This window comes from Taeniopygia guttata, chromosome 7, assembly GCF_048771995.1.
Source record: "Taeniopygia guttata chromosome 7, bTaeGut7.mat, whole genome shotgun sequence".
In the NCBI taxonomy this organism is placed as follows: domain Eukaryota; kingdom Metazoa; phylum Chordata; class Aves; order Passeriformes; family Estrildidae; genus Taeniopygia; species Taeniopygia guttata.
Window position 1 is genome coordinate 26,586,054 of NC_133032.1, and position 21,863 is coordinate 26,607,916.

Here is a 21,863-nt window from a genome sequence, read left to right on the forward strand (position 1 = left end):
TTTAATGTAGCAAACAACAGGACACAAATTCAGTGAAATATCAGTGTAGAAAACAGCACAATTGCTACATTTTGTATTTACATGACAGGTAGATTTCTCTGCCTGGACATTCCTTTCATAATTGCTGTTCCTGTTTGTGCCACTCGGGTGACACATCGAGCAAAGGGACAAACATAAAAAGGAAGTGTCCATAGGGAAATTCTGCACAGAAGTTGGGTGTGCTGATGGAAGAGCAGCCCACATTACACCCTATTATATGGTGGTGGCAGGGCTGGTTTTAAAGGATAAGAGTATAATTAAATTGCATTTCTCCTTTCACACTAGGACACCGTGAGGTAAAACTAAGGGCTGCCTGTAAAATTTTTTTTTCTCAATCAATTAGACTTGCAATGACTGAAAATCATTGAAATAGCAGGCAACTGAGTGGAAAGACTTCCAATGTAAAATGTCAGTTGCTTGTTTTATACAGTTTCTCAACCTGTGTGTTCCCTGTTCACTTGAGAGCATCCACACATGCTTGGCAATGCAGGAAATGATGCATAAATCATTACTGCAAGGTCAGTAAATTCACTACTGGAAGTTAAAAGTTACTTGTGTCCAGAGAGAAGCAGTAAAACCTTTCAAATAGAGGCTGTAGAATTGAAATAAAATTTGAACAAACAGACAAATATTCTAATATGGTACGTGTTTTTACTTTGCTTTAATAAAGACTAATTAAATTTTTTGCATTTAAGGGAAACTGTCTTTGGTTCTTTGGTCTTGTCCGGAAATGAGAAGTATCACCATTAATGTGGAAACCACTTTTTTATGTTTTATGGGAAGCTCTTACTCTCTGTATTTCTACAGAGTGATACTTCAGGTAAAGCTGTGACATTCTGTGTCTGAAACTTGACTGCTCTTCTACTTTTCTGCCAGTAGCCCATCTGCTTCTGGCACTGTAGCTGCTCTTTGATTCTTAACCCCTTTTTTTCTGGCTGGATCTGGTATGTAGGCTCTTGGAGCAGGAAAGAAGCAATAGCAGCACAGAGGTCTCAGTGTTTCTGTACCCCCTACTTATGTCCCTGTCAGACAGCTATGGCTGCCCACTCCTGTGGGAGTTGCCAGCAGGGATATTCCTGTCAGGCTGAATAGGTATTTCCCAGTGCTTTGGTGAAATGCACTGAGGCCCAATCAGCTTATTCAAGCAGTTTCATTTAATTCAAGTGCCCTTAATTATCCCACTGTTACCTGCTCCCATTGTGATGTTCATTTCATTTCTGTATGGCAGAGCTGCCAGGACATGGGCTCAGTCTTGGGTAAGAGCTAAAACATTGGCTCAGAGAAGGAATTAATGATTTGCATTTTCTTCAGTTTTCTGGTGTAGGACGCCTATAGATTGCAGCCTCAGAGCTGGCACATTACAGCATTGTTCCCCTACACACTGGTGCACTCTGAGATCAACAATCTGGTCCTTCCTTCCAGCTCTGTGGGAGTATGAATATATATGGACATATGGATGCTTTTAGGAACACAAACAAATTTCATCTTTTTCTTGTCTCTCTTCCCTGTAGTTATTTTGTACCTTTCTGCTTATTCTTTTACTTAATATTTGTCTCAGATATCTTCCTTAGTGCCTATGGCCTTCATCTGATTACCAAGGAATGGGGTTTGGATGCTGAATCTTCTGGCTCCAAGTCCTCTTCCATCCCTAGCTCAAAAAAAAAGTGAATTGCTTCTACAAAAGTAAATGCAATAGAAGCACTAAACAGTATTGAGGACACGAGTAATTTTTTATAAAGAATGCTATGTGGGCAGGGGTTTTTTTCCTATTTCAAGACACATAATCAATAGTGCTAGTTATTCTAAAATACTGTTTTTACATTTTGAGCTTGCTCATTCAGGCATGATAGTGTACCAAATGTAATGAATGGTCTTAGCTCCAGTTTTTCCTACTGCTGGCCTATTCTTTTAATTTTGTCTTGTTGGGTAATTTTTTAGTGTAATGGTCTGTATTCACTTCTGGACCATCAACTTCATTTATCAGGCAAATTCAGTATTTCAAGTTTTCCACACAGGCAAACTGATGAAACTCTCATCTCATCTGTTGACATTGGCAAGCTTCAGTCAAGGCATTGCTGATATTGCATCTAGATATGGAATATCTGTCATGGCATCCCATAATGTGGATTTTCTACTAGTTTCTGACATAACACATGTAACTTATGTGTAGTTGTTATTGCTGTCTTTCCCTTTGCTAAATTGTTAATTTATGATTTTTCAACTTTATATTATGCTATGAGCTATCTCCACATGGTCTAAATAAATTTTAAAAACTTGAGGATTGTTATGGACACTGACTCCATCTAAGTCAAACTTTATTGCGGCTATTGTAGCAAACTTTATATATGGTTATTGCTATTTTCAGCTGTGGGCAGAAAAACAAACATCCATACCCATTTTCCTAGCTATCTACTTATTCATTTGTCTGTGTGTGTGTGAAGTTGAAATACTTTTAGTCTGAACCCAAGGCACAGGTACTGAAGCATTAGAATTAGGGATGAAAGCAGTTAGGGAATAAACACCATGGCATGGAAAAATACCATTGCACAGTGTTATAAAGCAAGTTATGGAATTGGCCCAAGTATGCAAATATTTCTAACCTCATTTTGAGTAGGTAAAATATACCATGCCCCCAGTTTGTTTTTCCCATTACTGCTCAGCACTTCAGAACTTGAAGTGAAATAGGACCTCTTATAACATCTATTTTTAAAGGATAGCAACCTAGCACAAGGAGTGTCCACATAAAATACATTGTGTTTTCTCTCATTTTAGGCATAACCTAAGTTATTTACATAATTTTACATACTTTTACTTAAGCAATGTAATCTTTGTGCCAAGTCACTTTAGTTTAATGCTTGAAGTGCCCATGGGAATCTCTCACTTCAGTGACAGCATCTGTCATAATTTTTGAGGTGACATGAAGCATCTCAGAGTGACATGTTCATCTGGGTGTTGAAGAATTTTTAAGTGAGATATCATTTTCCTCTACAAAAGTAAAAGGCAACAGGTTTGTGATTACTTCAGTTGCTTTCAAAAATAATTATTTTTCTCTTATCTTTGCATGTCATCCAAAGATGAATAAGCTTTAAAATCTCATTTTTAACCATTATTAACACATGGTGTTTTAAACCATGTTGCATTACTGTAGAACCATCTCTTCACTGGGTGTTAATAAAAAGAAAATGCAAAAATGGAAATCAGGCTGTAGTTTTCTCTCTAACTTGTTTGCTTATTCTCAGGTTTTCATTCTGTTTCACACCTTTTCTTTTAATATAATATATGTCTACAATGTTAATTAAAAATAAGGTTACCTTTTAGAAGCAAGTAGTAGACAAGTGTGTTAATTTTGAGAAATATTTTGGGCATCCTTTCACAAGACTTATCATTTCTGAGAATTAAAAAGGTTACCATTATTTCTTCAGAGCTTTCTTGGAGTCAGGAATACCTTAGCCATTGAGTTTCAATACCTTAGCCATACTTCTTCATTTTGCCTTTAATAATTTTTCAGTTGCAATGGTTGTCTGTGTTGTTTTTTCTAAACCCTACATAGGTTAAAAAAAAAAATCTAATTAAGTGAGAACAGACTGAAATGTGACTCATCCTGCTTGTCAGGGATTGATCTGCAGATGTAACTGCTTTCTACAGCCAAAACCTGAGAAGAGTTATAGCTAGTCTAACATGATATTATGTTTCTGTTCAACTAAATTAAATGTCAATACTTTTAGAAAAAGTTTCAGTAAGAATTACTGTTTTTCAGCTCTCCTATTATTAAGTACATTTAAGCACTCCCCAAATCAGTCCTGCACCTCCTGCATGTCTCACTAGAACTTAAAATCCAGCAGGGAATTTTTGAATAAAAGAGCAACTTTTATGCTCCAGTAAGAGGGATTCCTGGTGGATGACTGCACAGCTGTAGTAACCTCATTTTTCAGGGGAAAGTGAGGTATTCCTTAGCATAATGCTGAATTTCCAATCTCCTTCTGTATTTTCTGGGGAACTTTGCTCTGAGACAAAAACAAAACAAAACAAAACAAAAAAACCACTTTTAACATTGTATTGCTACAGAAATACACAGGAAGTTAATTTGTAATACATTATAAATTCTTTGGTTCCAAAATACTTTAGCTCACAATCTGTTTACTTGCTTTATTATTTTATTATCTTGGCTGGGAAAAAAGACTTTTAAGTTCTTATGTGGGAGGAGGCGGGAGGAGCAAATAGATAAACATCTGAGAGAGAATTACAAAGCTGGGAAATAAAAATAGCTTTTGAGAAAGCACTATGAAGTGAGTCAGACTTTTGGTTAGGGACTCGGATGGAGTAAAGGCTCTAAAGGAGAGAGCAGCTGCTGGGGGATGGCCTGGTGGGAGGATGCTTGGCCATCTGATAGAAAGGGGAAATCTCAGGCAAATCTGTTGCTTGAAGAAGATGGGATTTTAAAATCAGATGATTTATTTCCTGTTTCTCAGCCCTCTTAATCTAGCTAGAATTGTGTTTCTTGGAATTTGCAGACCTTTGAATGTCCTCAGTTGGGCACTTGCATGAAGCTTACACAGAACTGTCTTTAAAGCAGTTTTTGGCTTTTGAGCTGGTTTGAAACAGTTTTGGTTCTCTATTTGGCTCTGCTGTAGCCCTGACCTGCTCTAAAGCCCTAGCAGCTTTCATAGCAACTTAAAGGGATGTATTTTGAACCCTAGTGAGAAGTAGAAATGGGTCCTGAGGAAACAGGACCCTGCCAAACAAGGGCTCAATTGTGTCCTATCCCCAGAGCTGCTGCGTGAGCCCTTCTGGAATTTCATCACTGGGTGCAGACACCAGCAGCTGTCCTCATGCCCAGGTCTCTTTCTGAGGAGTGGGAAAACTCGGAGAACAAGAGGCTGAGTCAAGTGGATGAGCCCTCCTTTGAGCTGGCATGTGTTGGGCTGCCAGGCTGAGTCTCTCACAGCCCCCTGGCAGTGTGGGGACAATGGGAGGAGCTGTGCAGCTTTGAGCCACAGCTGCCAGCAGCTCCAAATACAGCACCCAGAGCTAAGACTAAGCTAACACAAAGCCAAAAAAGTTGAGCAGTCTCTTGGAACATACTATGGCTTATGCAATTTTAAATTATAATCTGGCCTACAGACATAAAAAGCCATGAAAATGAGCAGTCATTCGAAAGATCTGCAGCTGTAGGAGACTGTTTTGCCCTCAACAAATGTATATAATGTCAGTTAAGTTTAATCAGACTTACACAGGTGCATTGATGACCTTGGGATTTCAAAGTACTTCTTTTTTTTTTTGAGTACTAGTGACTGAATTTTCCTGCCTGGCACACAGCTGACTTTCTTACAAAAATATTTATCTCCAGTTATCCATTTAAAGCCCCCATTTCCACAATGGGAACAGGGGATTGCACAAGTGAAGGCCTGTGCCAATTTCATCTGATTTCCCCAAACATGTTCTGTAATTACTCATTAAGTTTGAGTATACACATAATTATAAAACTGAATGTGACATTACCCCTTAGGGGGGGTCATTCCACAGAAATTCTGCATTCATCAGTTCAAATGTGAAAAAGTAATATTTACATGAATTATTTGCTAGCTCTTTAGGAGTACATTTGCTTTTAAAGGGATACTGTGTCACTCTTAGAGGATATGGAAAAAGTATTCACAGGGAACATTTTCCTAGATTGTTAAATTACAAACTACTCAAGTGCCTTAGACATAAATTTTCTTTCAGAGATGGAGGAAATAGGTGAATTTATAGAATTCCAGGACCAACAGAGGTAACTTGGAGAAGGACCAAGTTCCACAGGCCCGTGTATATCATGTATGTTTGCTAAAGAAGAAGATCAAACTTCACTTATGTCTGTCCTCAAAATAGTATGGATAGATTTACTTTTGAATAAAAACAGGGAAAATAATTTAGAGCATGCTTGTCAGGATAAGTATTAGACACATATATGTTTAAAGAGGAGTATTGTAGACAAGCCAAGCTATAGGATTAAAGCCTTCCAGTAACCCCTGTGTAAATATGAGTGAATAACAGACAGAACTGTATATCATTCATATTGATAGTGGAGAACAATTTCCATGAAGGCTGGTAAATATTCGGAGAGTTAAGTTTCAATAGCACTTCGAATAATTGTTTCTGCTGTTTCTTTGACTAATTTCTCATCATCATTAGAAAAACAGCATTTGGCTTTGAGTTTTCTGACATTGGCTGACTTCTGTAGTCAGGGCATTTAGAGCTGATTTGAATCTGACTGTGTAAATGTGACACTAAATAAAGCTTGAAAATAAACAACTGCAAAGAGTCTTTAGATGAATTGAAGGATTTACTGAAGTATCCACTGTTATAGAAACTAATGGTTCTCTGGGTACAACACACAGAGTTTTAAAACCTCACAATAGCACTGAAGGGAGTATGCTGTTGAAATGGGTCCAGCTTCATGAAAGTGAATAATTCTATGATTATTTAGCTGTTCTTTTCTTTCCTATATAACTTGGAGTAGTGACTTTTTTTGGAGTTTGAATACATTAGTTCCTGCAAAAAGTGCATGATTGGACCATGTTCCTGTTTATAGAGACCTGTTCTCTGCCAAAGAAAATATTTGTCTGTGTACCACTCTAACTAAGTACTTCCTCTAGTCTATGTGTGTGTTAGTTCAGCTTGGCCTTCTGATGGTCTGTTGGAGCCTATATATAAGATTGTGGGCTTTTAAAATTCCTTGTTATAGGTCTAGCAGCAAACATTCAAATAGCCACTGCAAGACTGTCATAACAAAATTGTATTAAGGTCTGATACCCACAGAGAATGCAAAAGGCTTTCTCTACCTTGTTGTTTTTTTCTACCAGAATCTGTATTTTGTTATTTTCCTGGTGACAGGCAAGTTGCTTTCCTTTGTCATGGTGGAAATCCTATTCCAGGACCTGCTTTAGCAAGTCAGTGGGCTGAGTTTCTTCTAGTACTGATCCTGAAGATGTAGTGGAATGAGCTCTTTGTGATCTGTTGGTCCTGCCACTACTGAAAATGGCTTTATTCTACAATTTGAGTGATTTTTCAGGGGCCTAAAATTTCTCCTTCATGAATATAAGTAGTATTTTTAAAGATCTGTGGCACTAAGGAGGGGTTAGGAGTAACTTTTCCACCTTCCCTTCTCTTTCTATTTTCTACACATTAGAAACCTCACAGGATTATTTAGAAGGGCTGGTGTACAAACTTCAGTCTAAGATTTCAAAAATGCAAAAAAAAAAAAAAAAAAAAAAAAAAAAAATTAAATAAACTGGGTCCTGAAGACTGTCTAAGGCCTAGGGATATTTGACTAAATGCTGATGACTTTTTAAGTGTTTGCACAGGGCTCCAGCAGGGCTTGTGAGACTTTTGACAATTCCTAAGGGAATCTTGCAGGTAAGACTGGGATCACTGTCAAGTTCCTGACAGGACTTTACCTCTGACATGTGTTTGCTTTCTCTTCAGAAGGACATTGTCAGAGGCTTCCTGAATACAAATAAATTAGGTCAAAATTTTATATTAAAACTTTTCCTGTATTAGAAGAGTAGGACTAGAATTTCACACAAGTCTCTTATTCTTAGCTGTAGCTCTAAAAAGAGTTCCAAGACACAGATAAAAATCTGAAAATTCTTCCACCTTCATTAAAATTGTATGCGAATTGACATTTTCTATTGCAACCTTTGTCAGTAAAAATAGAAAATATTATATGAATTGATAATAGCAGATTGTTAAATCTTGCATTCTAGCTGCAAAGGATAAGGTTTTTTAACACTAAACAAAACCACATATTTTATCCTGCTTGAAATTATCCTTCATGTAATTTAAACTTTGGTCTTCATAGGAGAATTAGTGCATTGCTGAATGTTGAAAGTAAAAAAAAAATTGAACGAGCATTTTCATCTATGTTTTCTACCTAGTGTATGAGATGTTTAAGGGTAAAAATAGCCAATTACAATCAAGCATTTAATTCCTAGTATCCTAAAATCTGTGGAACATCAAGTACTTGCTATTCAGGTCTCTCTTCTTTCTAAAGATGTGACTGGGAGTGTATTTAAGAGACAATATAATGGTCACATTAAACAAACAAAGCCAAACAATCCTTCTGAAAGTACCCTGAATGATTGGTAGGAATATCATGATCAAAATGATAAGACAGTATGAGATATCAATAAACCAGCCTGATTACAAGAAATACAAGTTGCAATTAACTCATACCTATATTTGGTTTTGTGGATGTATTTGTGCTTGGATTAAGTAAAAAGAGCTTAGTCCAAAAAATTTTGAATATATGTGACAATTAGAAACATAAAATAGTGGTCATGGAATGAAGTGGACAGAGAATATTAAAAATCTGTCTTCCTACTGCCCATGTGCAGAGTGTCCTGCAGTGCCAGGGCTGTGTCTGTGAGCAGTGGGAGGCTCGGTGCATGGGGGCTGTGCTGCATGGGTGCTTTTCTGCATGGGTGATTTTCCACAAGACTGGGTTTGGTTAGGGGACCCACACAGAAAGCACCTTTGCTGATGGAAATAAGCCTGGTGAGAGAGATTTCTGGTGTTTGCTCACATTTTGTGTGGAACTTTTTCACACATGGCTCAGTTTGTGTAGGCTTTGCTTTGTGTAGCAGTGGTCAGAATTGATTTGCCTGCTGAGGTAATGTGGGTGTAATTTAATGTCCCAGCAGATTTGAGGGAGAGTATACATGACATGGTCTGGTACTTCTAAAGTACCTGAATATAAATCATTTATGCAAATCCTTGCTTTCTAACAAGAACCCTCAATCTTTCCCAGATAGCACACAGCCATTAACGGAGGGGAAAACGAGCAGTCCCATTACCTGCTGTGGCTGTTACTTATCTCTGGGTACATTTCAAACCACCCCATTGCTTGATCCAGGCTTAGAAGGTGAGGTTGTGTTCATGTGCTGCAGTGCCACCAGGTTTGAGTATTTCTGCTGCTGCCACAAATGGCATAACAAGAAGTATAAGAAATTTTTGCATAAAAGTTTTTGCCTGACTTGAGGATCTTAGGGTAGGGGGATTTTTGAGAAGCAAAAATAAGTTATGCTATTGTGGAAATATACAACCATATTTAAGCTTTAATAACTATTTTCAAAATGACTGAGGCTCATCTAAGCTATCAATCTTTAAAAAGGGTAAGAGACTGATTTCCTGAACTACATCATGAAAGCAATCAGTTGAGGCAAAATAAAGCATATCAGTGAGTATGGAGAGTAGATATTCTCTTCCACAATCTGCTTCAGCCCATTAACCAGTTGAAAATCCACTTGGTGATGGGTCATAACTTTGAAAATAAGCCTACTTCATAAAGAGTTCTGCATTGAAATAAAAATTTCAAAAAGTTTTCTAAAAGGGCTCAGTTTGCACATTTTTTTCACAGCAAAAATTAAATGTAAACTTGATGAATTGTTACTGAGTAAACTGTTTTCAATTAGCACTTAATGTTTAAAGGCAGTCCAAAATGTGCTCCACACATGAATTCACAGAATCGTAGTGCAATAAGGCTCATAAAAGCTATAAAATATTGGAAAGAAGACAGCATGGAAAGGAAATGGAAAAGTAAAGCAGGCAGAATAAACCTCTTTTTCATTCTCTGTTTTAACCTAGACACAGCTGTACTGACATTTATTTAGTGTCATGGGCTTATAGCTCTAGTAGTGATACCAACACCCCCAGTGCTAGAATTATAACTGTAATAGAATTTTTTCTTTGTTTTAGCTTTGTGTGAATGTGATGCATAAATTCAAGTCTTATATCCCTGACTTACACAAATTCTGATTCCTTTTTTCCTTCTTTTTCTCTATTACTTTCTTCCACTATTGTTGCTATTCCCCTTTCTTTTATTAATTATCCATAATTTTTTCCATATTGGTACAGTTTTTCCCTGACTCCTTAAAAGAAAGAAATAGGGAATGTCCATGTCAACATGGAAAATACTAAAAATGCAACACATTTTCCTTTTTCATAATTTTTAAAATTGCTTTTAAATTGGGTTTTATGAATGCCCTAGTTTTCTATTTATCAGATCTTACCACCTAATAGAGGTAGAACCTATTTTATAGACGAGGACTCACTTTTAAGAGAGAATATAGCCCTTATATAAATTACATTTTCTTGCTATAAGAAAAGTAGTGCTCAAAAGAATCTAAAAGGATCATCTCGACTATTCCAATCCTTTAAAGCAGATTAAAGTTTATGTATTAACAGAGTGATGAAAAGATGAGTAAAAAAGGGGCGGAAGCTTCCATGGCAAGAGAATACATTAATTCAGCAGTTGAAATATTTCTGCTAACTTCAACAGGGGCAATATTTTACCCCTATGTCTGCTGATTTGAGTTGGTATCAAAAAAGCCTGCCCCAAAATTATTAAATCTGTTTCTTCTTACTAATTAAAGATATGAATAATGTATTTTAAGAAGGTTACCTTATAGAAAGCTGAGCAATTCCAGTAAGATGTTGAGCAAGCTAAGTTCCTTCTGTCAATGGAACTGAGGTCTTTCCCAATTTTAAATGGTAAGTATGTGGAATCAAAGGCACTACAACTGTCCAGAACAAAACCCAATATGTTTAAAATTGACCTTTTTCTGGAAAATGTAACTTTAATATAGGGCATTATATCATAGAATATGTTGAGTTGGAAGGCACCCATCATAATCATCGAGTCCAACTCAGGGCCAAGCACAGCACACCCCAAGAATCCCACCACGTGCCTTAGAATGTTGTCCAAATGTGTGTATAGATACTGAACATTCACTAAACATCTGCTAAGGGCTTTTTTTACATGGGAAACAATATCCTGTGTAAATGGATCCCTTCAGTCCTACTTTATAATGTGTGTAAAGTCACAGGCACTTTGTTTCATATGGATGTAGTAATAAATATGGGGTTTTTTTGGGGAAAAATATATTCCTTATTTTAGTGGCCCTTTCCCTGTGGGGGAACACACTCCTTGGACCTGTCTCCACATTTGGCTTGCACAGTGCCCCATCTGCTCAGGACACACCCTTCTGCAGGCCACCCAGCGTGGTTCCCCCTTAGCTCCCTGCAGGCAGCAGGCTCAGGCCCAGAGCAATTGCTGACAAAGTCTCATTTTGGCTCACACACATTCCAGTATTTGGCTACCTTGGGGTTTATCTTACTTGGAAACAGTCTGTAGAGCTTGACCAGTAACTAACTTTCCTTGGAGCATTATGTATGTATTTTTTTCTAAGATTAATTTTAACATATGTGTTCTGTGACTGGCTTGGTGATTCCAAAGTCCCTCCTGGACCTGCTTTAGGCATTCTGTAGGCCAGCTCTGTTAATTGGCATGCAGTGTGTACAGGCTTTTCAGCACTTTTATTTTGCTAGGAAATCAGATGTAACTTGGGAGCAATGTGGTTTGCAGGACTGCATTCTGAACTTCTTGCTCATGTTATAGTTGGTAAGGATGTTGCCACAAACTTAAATGTTTTATTCCCCAGTAATGATAGGGAAAACAATTGGCTGGGGTATTTCCTATATTTTGGTCACAACCCATGGCCAATGGGAGGTTAGTCCATGAGACCAAAATGGAAACCATGGGCTCTTTTCTTACCCAAGCTGGAAAAATTATAAAGACAGGAGAGCTGAACACAGGCCCAGGCAGCGTGATGTGCTAATATGACTATTTTGCTTCAGGTAGCTGAGGACACACACTCTAAGATCCATACCTTGCACATAAACACTGGTGACTATGGGGGCTCCATCTACATGTGACTATGGGCAATGAGTTTAACTGAGCTCCACATCATCTTCCTGTTCTTTTAGCGGGGTCATTGATGCTTCTTACATTTGTGAGAATAAATTCTGTAATATTTCTGAATATGTGAAACCTGCAGCAATTTAAATTTTAAATTAAAATTCACATCCATTTAAATAAATAGCAACAGATAAAAACTTCTACAGCCATGGATGAAATCAATATATAAGATTTTAATAATGTCCTTAGTTGCACAGTTTAAACTCTTAAAGACAGATGCAGTGTTTTTTTCCTTGAAGACAAGTTATACTAGGACATGATAACAAGTCAGGAAAGGGCTCATTTTGTGCTTGGGGCTGTACTGAGCATATTAAAACACAGTTCAGAGGTCTGAAATCTGTGTTAAGACAAAATAGTTCTACATAGTCTTGGACATAAATTTTAAAATAGAAGAATGAAAATGGAATAATACTATTTTAAAACTGTGGATAAAGTTTAGTGGTGGTGATTAAGTAATCCTGAGCCTCAACACATCTTATAACAAGCCTATGCCCACAAGAGAATAGGGTTAAAAATAAACTTTCAGCCAAATTCTTTCTGTACAGTCCCATTGGTTTTAGTGATTCCCAAGGTCAGAAAAATTATTTGAGTAATGAATATGCTTGTTGGATTGGTCTTTAACACCTTTTGCAGGGACTTTCAGTCAGTGAAGAAGAACAAAGTAAGCTATCTTAGGGTCCTAAGGTAAATTAATTAAATATTAGGGGGAAAAAAACTCAAACCAGTGAAGGCCATCAGTTGGGACTTATTTGAATTACAGATTAGCATTTGCCCTTGCCACTTAAGTGGGTAGCTTGCTGTGATCCTTTTATGTTCTCACTTAATCAGTTTAAGTTCTTAGGCAGACAAAAGACAGCTTGACAATGAATTTGTAATAAAGAATAAAATAATGATGCTGTTTTTCCTGTTCTAGGTAAAGAATAAGTATAATTTTCAGAGGACTTCATGCAAGACTTTCCCTAATTATTTCCCTAATTAATTCCTTGGCTTTTTTTGCTTAGACTAATGTTGAGTTTAATTTAATTGAGACATTCTAAAGGAAAGGCTGCCAGTGCTAATAACTTATTGAACTTACTGGGTTTGGAGTTCCTCATAGTAAAAGCCTATTTATGGCGACTGACATAATCCAAGACTCCTCACTTGCAGTTTTAAAGCAAAGTATCATCCTGTGTCCCTAAACTAAAAATAAACTGAAACAACGTTGAAAAGGTTGAATATAACCAAGAAAGATATCTTTCCTCTATTAGGACTTTATTCATTTATTAAAGCTTCCTACACAAAGGTTGATGGGAATATTCTCCTACAACTGAGCAACAGTGTTACTGGTGTAGCATTGTTTAAATCTCTATCTATACTAGTTTTTTGGGTGGATTTCTCTGCAGGAAGATTATGATTTTGAGGCTGTACATTTTAGAATCTAGTTCATTTAAAATATGATTGAAAAGTAGTGTAATATTCCTCTGTTTTCATTCTTGCCCTTTTCTGTAGATTCCGAGTACATTTTCTCATTTTAAATAGCAGAATTTTCTCTCCTTTTACTATGTGAAAGACCTGTATAAAATGGGGAAACTGATTCCTTATGCAGTAATGGTCTTAAAAGTGCAAAGTGAACACACTTCAAAGGTAGAACTATTTTCCTCTCATATATTATTTCACTCATGTTCTTTTTAATGGCTGATTCCAAGAAAGGGCAAGCACTTTATGTGGACTGTATTTGTGCAGTTAAATATATGGTGTGGAAATTTGCTGCTTTTTTTTTTTTTTTTTTTTTTTTTAAGCTAAGTGTGTGATCGAAGAAGTTATACAAGGTGGAAATTTCAAACAGCACTTAGAGTGGATTTAACTGCCTACATAAAACTTGATGGCAACTCTCACATTGGTGTGAGCTCCCTTTGGTGAAACCGCACTGCTTTTGAAAATCTGGCTTGTCTTTGAACAGATGCCCTTTAAACTCAGCTACAGTTTTACTTCCAGATTCCATGAATCCACTGATTTCATATTGATCTAAAACAGTGGTGCAGGTTCCCATATGTAACAGATAGCTTGCTCGTTTATATGAAGATACTTTTTATCGCTTGTTACAGATTAATTTAGAACAGGAGCACTGTCACACTGTATATAACAGAGTGAAAGCTGTGAGAGGCCCTTACACTCCATTGGAGAGACCCTTATGGAGATTGGATTTTAATTGCTCATATGTATGCAGGCTCGGATGCATCTGAAGCTACTAATTGGGTTTTTATGGCCTGACTTGGAGATTTTGAAAAGTTTAAGTGTGTGAATTATATTTTAATATATTTCTGCATCCTCACAATTACCTAAGAGCACTCCCTAGCCTCATCTATCACTCACAATGTACTTTGACTTTTGAGTAATTTTTAATTTTACATGTGACTTTTAGGTCAGATAACTTACAGTACTGACTTACTGGCTAAAAGTATGTAATATTAGCAAACAGGACATTAGGGAGTATTTAGTTATAGCTTTTTTTTTTAAGAGTATCGTGTCTTGACATTTCTAGGAGTGTCCTAATTTTAGGGACAGGTTTCATTTCACCAAGACTTTTTAGAGCTTATCATTGAGCACACACTCTTTTGTGTGAAGATTTTGCTATTGTGTTATTATTTCCCTTCCTGTTGTATAAAGATTCTTAAAACATGAAGGTTGCTCTAATGTGAAGCACGAAACACCTCTCCTGTTAGGACAGGCTGGGGGAGTTGGGGTTATTCAACCTGGAGAAGGCTCTGGGGAGACCTTGTAGTATTCTGCCAGTACCCAAAGGGGGTCTGTCAGAAAGATGGGGGCACACATTTTGACAAGGCCTGTTGTCATTAGGCAAGGAATAATAGCTTTAAGCTAAAGGAATGTAGATTCAGACTATGTATAAAAAAGAATTTTATGATCAGAGTGATGAAACACTGGAAAAGGAGTCCTGGAGAGGTGGTGGATGCCCCACATATGGAACCATCAAGGTCAGGCTGGATAGAGTTCTGAGAAGCCTGATCTATTGGAAGATGTCCCTCCTTGTTGCAGGGGGCTTGGACTAGATGACCTATAAAAGTCCTTTACAACTATAACTATTCTGTGGTTCTATTAGAAAGTGATTTTTAAATAATTTTTCATCTCCTGCAAGTAATCAGCCACAAATTGGTAGCTGAGGCAATCCTGAATTCAAAGTGTCTCCTGCTGGTGGAAAGAGCCTGGGTTTGTTTCCTACTTTTCCACACTTATTTTTCTACTGAGATGGACTAGACAAGGAGGATTTAGTCCTACCACTTCTGCAGTGTCTCTGTCTACTAAATTTGGTGTGGTTATTCCTCAAAATGGGGTCATGAGTGTTGCACTTGGGGTTAGTGCCTTGCAGCCCCTTTGGCCCATGGCTCCTCTCAGTATGTTTCTTCAAACACATTTGCTGCCCATAGTGTAAGCTGAATGTGTAACAATGAAGGTGGATTGGAAAAGAATCTGCTCCCTGAGTTGGGGCCCAGGAGTCTCCTCCCGATGAATTTTTTTTTCTTGTGTAAGTTTTCCTTGGCACAGAAGAAAAATGAGCTCCAAGAAAGGCTTTACTAGTGAATCCATGACCTTGGGCTAATTTGTGAAATTCCACATTCCTCTGTTCTTACAGAATCCTGAAATCTATGGAAAAAAAGTGATAAAACCATTGAAAAGAAGTTGCTGCATAAATACACAATATTGCAATGTCGGCTTCTCCCCTGTTGAGAGGAAGAAGGGAGAAGTGACACTGAGCATACTTGGAATTATTTATCTGCCCATTCTTAATTGCTTGTTCTGACTCTGTTCACAATGGTGTTACCTGAAGATTTTCTGTCACTCATATCCAATGGAATGCTATCAAATAGCTTAGACCTGGAAGTGAATTTGTTTAAATGAAAAATGATAGACTTAATGATTGCATATGATGCTTGTAATAAAACTGAAACCATCTCTAAGTGCAGAACCACGATAAAAGGAAGCATTTATAAGGGGTCATAAGGGGATGGATTAAATTAGTATCCTTTTCTATTCTATTACTCATCTGTTTTGTTATGTGTCATAATTTGTTGGAGAGACCAAAGCAGAATTAGATATGAAGGGCTACTTTTAGATATCACTGTAGGAATTTCTCCTGGGAGTGAAATGGCAGAAGGTATCTCTTTGATGTTCTCTTTCAGTGTATTTTTACATTCATCTCTGGTTTTGGTATTCGGGTAGATGTGATGTAGCATTGCAGTGCTGTGCCATTTTCTGAGTTACCTTTCTTCTTCTGGGCATTCTGGGCCTTTGAAGAATCAGACTAAAACTCCACAGGCTTTAGGATTCTGCATCACTGAGAGGTGCTAAATCATCCTGTGATTAGCCAGAGAGTTTCCACTCTGTATGAATCCAGGTGAAGATGGCATTGTTCTCGAGCTGAAATGGCTGAACATATAAAACGTTCCAGCAGATGAATCTACATTTCCCTGCAGCAAGTATAGATGACCCCATTCTTAGCTAATGAGAGGATTAGTGACTGAGCTTCCTTTCAGCAGACCATAAACACTGTGGGAAGAAAGAAATTTAACATTCTACTCCCAGTTGCAAGTGATCCACAAAAGAGAGATTTGCTTAGTGCTCACGCTAGAATGCTAATTAAGGCACATTGTTATGGGCTAAATACAAGGTTGGGGCTTAGGTAGGTTTGTCAGGGAACAGGGGCAGACAGCCCTGAAGAAAAGCAGGTAATTGGATAATTTGAACGGGCATACTGGTATTAAAAGTGTAGAGCATCTTCTGGTGATTTCCAACAGTCTCCCCAACTGGTAGGATAGTAAATATCGAGCACGTAGGCATTTGAGGAAAGATTATTAGCAAAAGAATTCGTTTGAGAATGATTATTTCCCTTTGGGTGAAGGAGGCTTATTTCCAAGTTCCTGAAGCAAGCTGCCTTATTTTAGCTCTGTGAGTCCCTCTCAAGGGACTGGAGTCCCGTTTGATAACACAGCGAGGCAGGGGGTAGTTATCAGGGGAGAGGAGGAAATCCTCCTCTGGAGCGCTGGAAGCAATCGAGTTCCTAATAAGGGAATCGGCTCCAAATGGGGCTATACCCTCCATCTCCAGGAAGCTGCGCCGGGTGTGGTAAAAGCAGAGCTTTCTTTGTCTGACAGCTTCTTAAAACTCGGCTTTTGCTGCTTAATAAATGGTCCTGGAAAAGCACATGCACTGCACAGCAGCAGGAAAGTATCCTGCAAGTGTGCTTGTAAAGAGAAAAGTTCAAGGAAGAGTGAAGCCAGCTCTGATTCGGTTATTTACCATCAATCAGACTGTTGCTTGGCAGGGAGTGGATGGTTAGGAGCATGAACGGGCTGAAAAGGGGCAGGAAGAAAGTGGAGGCAGCATTCTTCCTATTTAAAGCTGCATCCCCTGAAAGGAGTGTTTGCAGACTGCGCTGGAGCTGGTGCTGAAAAGAGGGCTCACAGACTTTGTCCTGGAACTGATGCGGAAAGACAGAATGTCTCCTCAGTTGGCTTCATGGTGCTAAAATAACCTGACGATTCTGCACTTTTTGCTGCCCAGGGAGGATACATGTCTAATATCTAGGCATGATGGCAGTCTTGGTACAAACGAGAACTTTTTTCATCCTCGCTGCTTTATTAGGCCGATTTGTAACCATAAAAGCGCAAGAAGTGGAAGAGTATGAAGGTGGTGAGTTTCTCTCTATCTCTAAAGCAATTATCATAATCCCCCCTCTTTGCATGCAGTGTGTTTACTGTGTGATTTGGCTAATAAGCGGAGTGGAAAACCTCTGGGATACGAGAGTAAGACTTTTGCTTTCACATATTGAGAATGGGGCAGAGAGGGGTTTGCGCTTTGGGTTTCTGAGCGGAAGAGCGAGGTTTGCGGCGCTCGCTGCGGGCACAGAGCGGGGGGGGCGGTCAAAGGCCAAGTGCTGCCGCGGGGCGCTCGGGCTGAGCCCCGTCCCGGCGGGGCTGCGGCCGCTGGGAAGATCCCAACAAAAGAAAGGGCTTGGGACGCGGCTGGAGGACAGCTGGGCAAGCGAGCTGGGAGAGTAAACACCGAAGCCTCGCAGGGTGGAGTCGTTTGCGCTGAACTACATCTGCTTTCTCACATTCTTTGTTTTAGAGAAAGGCAGAAACGTGGATTCTCCCTTTTTTCACCCCTCCCCCTCCTCTTTTCATTTTCCCTTCTTTCCTTCTCCGGCTCGTTTTCCCCAGGCTCTTGCGGAGGGGCTGCCTGACGCCGAGGATGGCACAGAGCCTCCCCTCCGGCCGGGGCTGGCGGAGCGAGGCAGCGGCGGTTCGGGGCAAGCTCCGTGCGGGCAGGAGCGCTGGCGAGCTGCGAGCCTCACCCGCCCGACCTGCGCTGCCTGCGGCTGCTTGGTAGCCCTTCGTGTTTTGTATCATTCCTATGCCTGCGAGAGAGAACCGATGGTCAGGAGAAGGCGTAGTGACTGTACTCTTTTCATCAGTCGGGATGGATGTGCTGATCTGTGTTGATTTCCTGAAATGTGAGCAGGCTGGTTGTGGGACAGTCTGGAGCTATTGTACTCCTGAGCGTACTTCCTAGGCTTCTTATATGTAACACTGGCTTCTTTTCCAAATGATGCCCTACAAAGTTCCTTTGTAGGACATTCCAGCACATTGTGGGATGTACCCTACAATGCAGTTTGCACTTACTTTCTCGTGTATTTTTAAGAGTCTAATTTTTCATGTAACTGAACTTCTCTGGTAATACGCTGGATTGCATAAGTGAGGAGGAGTCAAAGCCTGATGAATAAACCAGCACAATATTTCTGAAACTCTTTTTTTACAAAGCAAAATGAGACTGTCCTGCCCATGCATAGCTGTGTAAGAAGTCCCATAGAGGGGGCACTTTATATAAACTTGTGAGTGTAATTCATATACTTGCTATAAAGGGAGGCATATATTATGCATTTTTCAGTTACATGTAATACCAAACAAAACAATTATGAGAATACTGACTTAATTTTTGGTATCCTTTTAATAAAAATTATAGCTTTTTGCCTGTTTAAAAAAAATGCAAAATGTATATGAGTTTTCTTACTAGATTGTTGGAATTATGGAAATTATGGGATAGGCCAGTAATATAGCAACACGTTCTGGGGTATATTTCCCATATGCTGATGGCTGAGGCAACTGAGAGGTATGTGGCAAGACAGAGAGCAAAATATGTTGTAATAAATTAGTGACATCTGTTTACACTTATATCACTTACTCATCTTCCTGTTTGAGAAGTAATAGCTTTTGTCTACTATACAGACACTTTTCTAATGTTCATTATATTAAAAGAAAACTGAAGTCAAACCTACTTTAATATGATGTGAGGGTTGGTGAAGTGAAAATAAAAGTAGGGTGCATTCTACACATTGGTCTTGTTTAATTGCATAAGAAAGGGATTTTGCCTTTCATTTAGTTTCCAACTGAAGCCTACAAATGCTGAAGAGTGGACAGGTTTTACCCTTAGTTTGTTTTGGGTTTGGTATTTCTGTAGAGGTCTAACATCAGTCAACATTGTATTTTATTGCAGGTGACTTTGTCTGTAGAGCTGCTTTATTTCTCATTCACTTACTTGAATATAAGTACTACCAGATAAACAAATATTAGCGGTATCTGGGAAAGCAAGAAGGGCAGTTCAGGAAGCATAGATTAGAAAAAACTATCCGACTTTCAGAAAGGATGTAAACTAGTGTTGTACCAGTCATTTTTTATGACAATCTTAGAAAAAATAAGGATTGGATGCTGCTTGTCAACTTTAGAGACAGTGGCAGAAAGAAATAGCTTTTGTAGTAGTATGTTACAGATTTTTTCATAAGGAGTATTAATATTGATAGATTAGTTGAATATAATAAAGCAGATAATATCGTTAAAAAACCTTGATGAAAGAACTGTAATACTACTTCAAACCAAACATGCTGCTTAACTTTTTGTCACTTACCATTCCTGTACCTTTAAGTAATGCCAATTTCTTTATTTTTTTTTTTTTTTTTTCTCTTCAAACTCTTGCAGATTGATCTGTTCTGCTCAAGAGCACTTGGCTGGTACTGCTACATGGTGCATGTGCTTAAAATGCATGTAAAAACTAGGCACTTCCAAACATATTACAGCAAAATTGGTCATTTTGAGTCTGACTGTTTAAATGTACCTATTTAAAAGTTATTTATCAATAAGGTCAGTGGTGCAAAATCCTAGAAGGACTGGAAGATCCTGGTTTTAATTTCTTTGTAGAGACCTGGTCCAGTTCAGAAATGCGACAGGATCAGAAAGTGCCCAGGAGGTGACTGAAATTTTGTATTGTTTAACCGCTGAGTACCTGAAAGCTCTGAACCTTTGATACAGGGGTTTCCACACAACTCTACAATCCTTCCTCTTTCCCTAGGGCTTGGGATAGAAGGAACTAGTAGCAGAAGCAGGATGTGCTTCTGGGATAATTTCCTGTCCTCTTGGGAGTGTAAAAGTTTTTAAAAAATTAATTAGAAACATGATTTAGTGGAAAATCAGTACACTTGAGTCAGATTTGAAATTATGGGACTCACCTTGTTCAAGAAGAACTGTGCAAATTGCACGTGGGCATGGCAGTGGTGGTTTATTGCCACCATTTCCCATATTTCTCTTCAATCCTATACTTGCCTTTGGCTCTCATCAGTTTTTGCAATGTACCTTTGTCTGAATTATATTTTCCTGTCCACCTCTTGTGGTGTCAACCCTCCTTCAGCTGAAATAGGTGTGAGCGCTGGTATTGATTTAAAAATATCTAATTTGATTGACAGTGTGAACAAGGTTAAAAAAAGGTCATTGTTCTGTTTAGATTAATGATGCCCTTTGCCTTCTTTGAATTCTCAAGACCTTTCATTTTGTCTGGAAACCATGCAAAAGAGACAGGAGATTGGATTGACTTTGGAGACACAGCTGCTGGAATGGGGCTGTTAAATGTGTCCATTATCTTCTCACTGATACTATCTTCAGGGAGATAAGACCTTGTTACATTGCACAGTCCCCATAATGGGGCAATCGTTGGGAATAAGATGACAAGTGAAAGTCCTCTGTAGCTATGAGAAAGTTATTGAGTATTTGTGCCAAATGCTTCTTTAGATTTTATGGGTCTTTCATCTATGTAAAGAGTCCAGCTCCTAAGGAGAATGATACTGTATGATTCTATGTGAAAGAGGAAAAGCACCCCTGTTTTTACAATTGTCAAATTTTAGCGAGGATCTGATAATACTTAGAATTACAGAATTATTGTTTAGGTTGGAAAAGACCCTTAAGACCACTGAATCCAGCTGTTTGTGTTGCACTGCTTCAGCAGATTGATACTCCAGCTCAGCTTGGTGTTGGCTGTGAACTTGCTGTGATCCCCTCATGCAGATCATTGGCAAAGATATTGAACATAACTGGGCCCAATACTGAGCCCGGGGGAACACCACTGGTGACCAGATACCAACTGGATTTAACTCCATTCACCACCAGTCTTAGGGCTTGGCCATCTAGGCACTTTTTTACCCAGTGGACAGTGCACCCATCCAAGCCATGAGCAGCCAATTTCTCCAGAAGAATGCCATGGAAAACAGTGACCAAAGCTTTACTAAGTTCCAGGCAGACATCATCCCAGGCTTTTCCTCATCCCATAAGTGTGTCACCTTGTCATAAAAGAAGATCAGGTTGGTCAAGCAAGACCTGATTTTCATAAACCCATGCTGGCTGGACCTGATTATGTGTGTAAATGTTTATGCTGGTTATGCTGTGTTGATTCTCTTTTTTCCCTAAAAGTTCCAGATCCCCAGATTATGTCTGTACCTCTGCTTTCTTAGTGAGAAAACCTGCATGTGTGTGGGCATCTAAGTATATGTGTCTGGGGACTTAAGCATAGTAAATAATTCAAAAATAGAAATTAATATAACTCTAAACAAGCAGACAGTGGGAATCTAGTATCTATTAGATAAAGTCATAAGTCTGTTGGGACTAGCTGATTGAATTAGGAAATTTTCCTGACCATAAAATTGTGAGAATAATAC

General features: G+C 38.6%; 1 protein-coding gene across 2 annotated transcripts in view; it reads left to right on the top strand.

The window, feature by feature from the left end:
- The first annotated feature begins 16,946 nt into the window (after positions 1-16,946).
- COL5A2 (collagen type V alpha 2 chain) overlaps positions 16,947-21,863 on the top strand; it is a 97,824-nt gene continuing 92,907 nt past the window's right edge. Inside the window, exon 1 of one of the 2 annotated variants that reach the window (XM_002191958.7) lies at positions 16,947-17,518. In XM_002191958.7, the coding sequence (XP_002191994.5) occupies positions 17,416-17,518 (103 nt within the window). In that variant the 5' untranslated portion in view covers positions 16,947-17,415. The remainder of the gene's footprint in view (positions 17,519-21,863) is intronic. The other variant, XM_041717408.2, reaches the window with a different exon arrangement.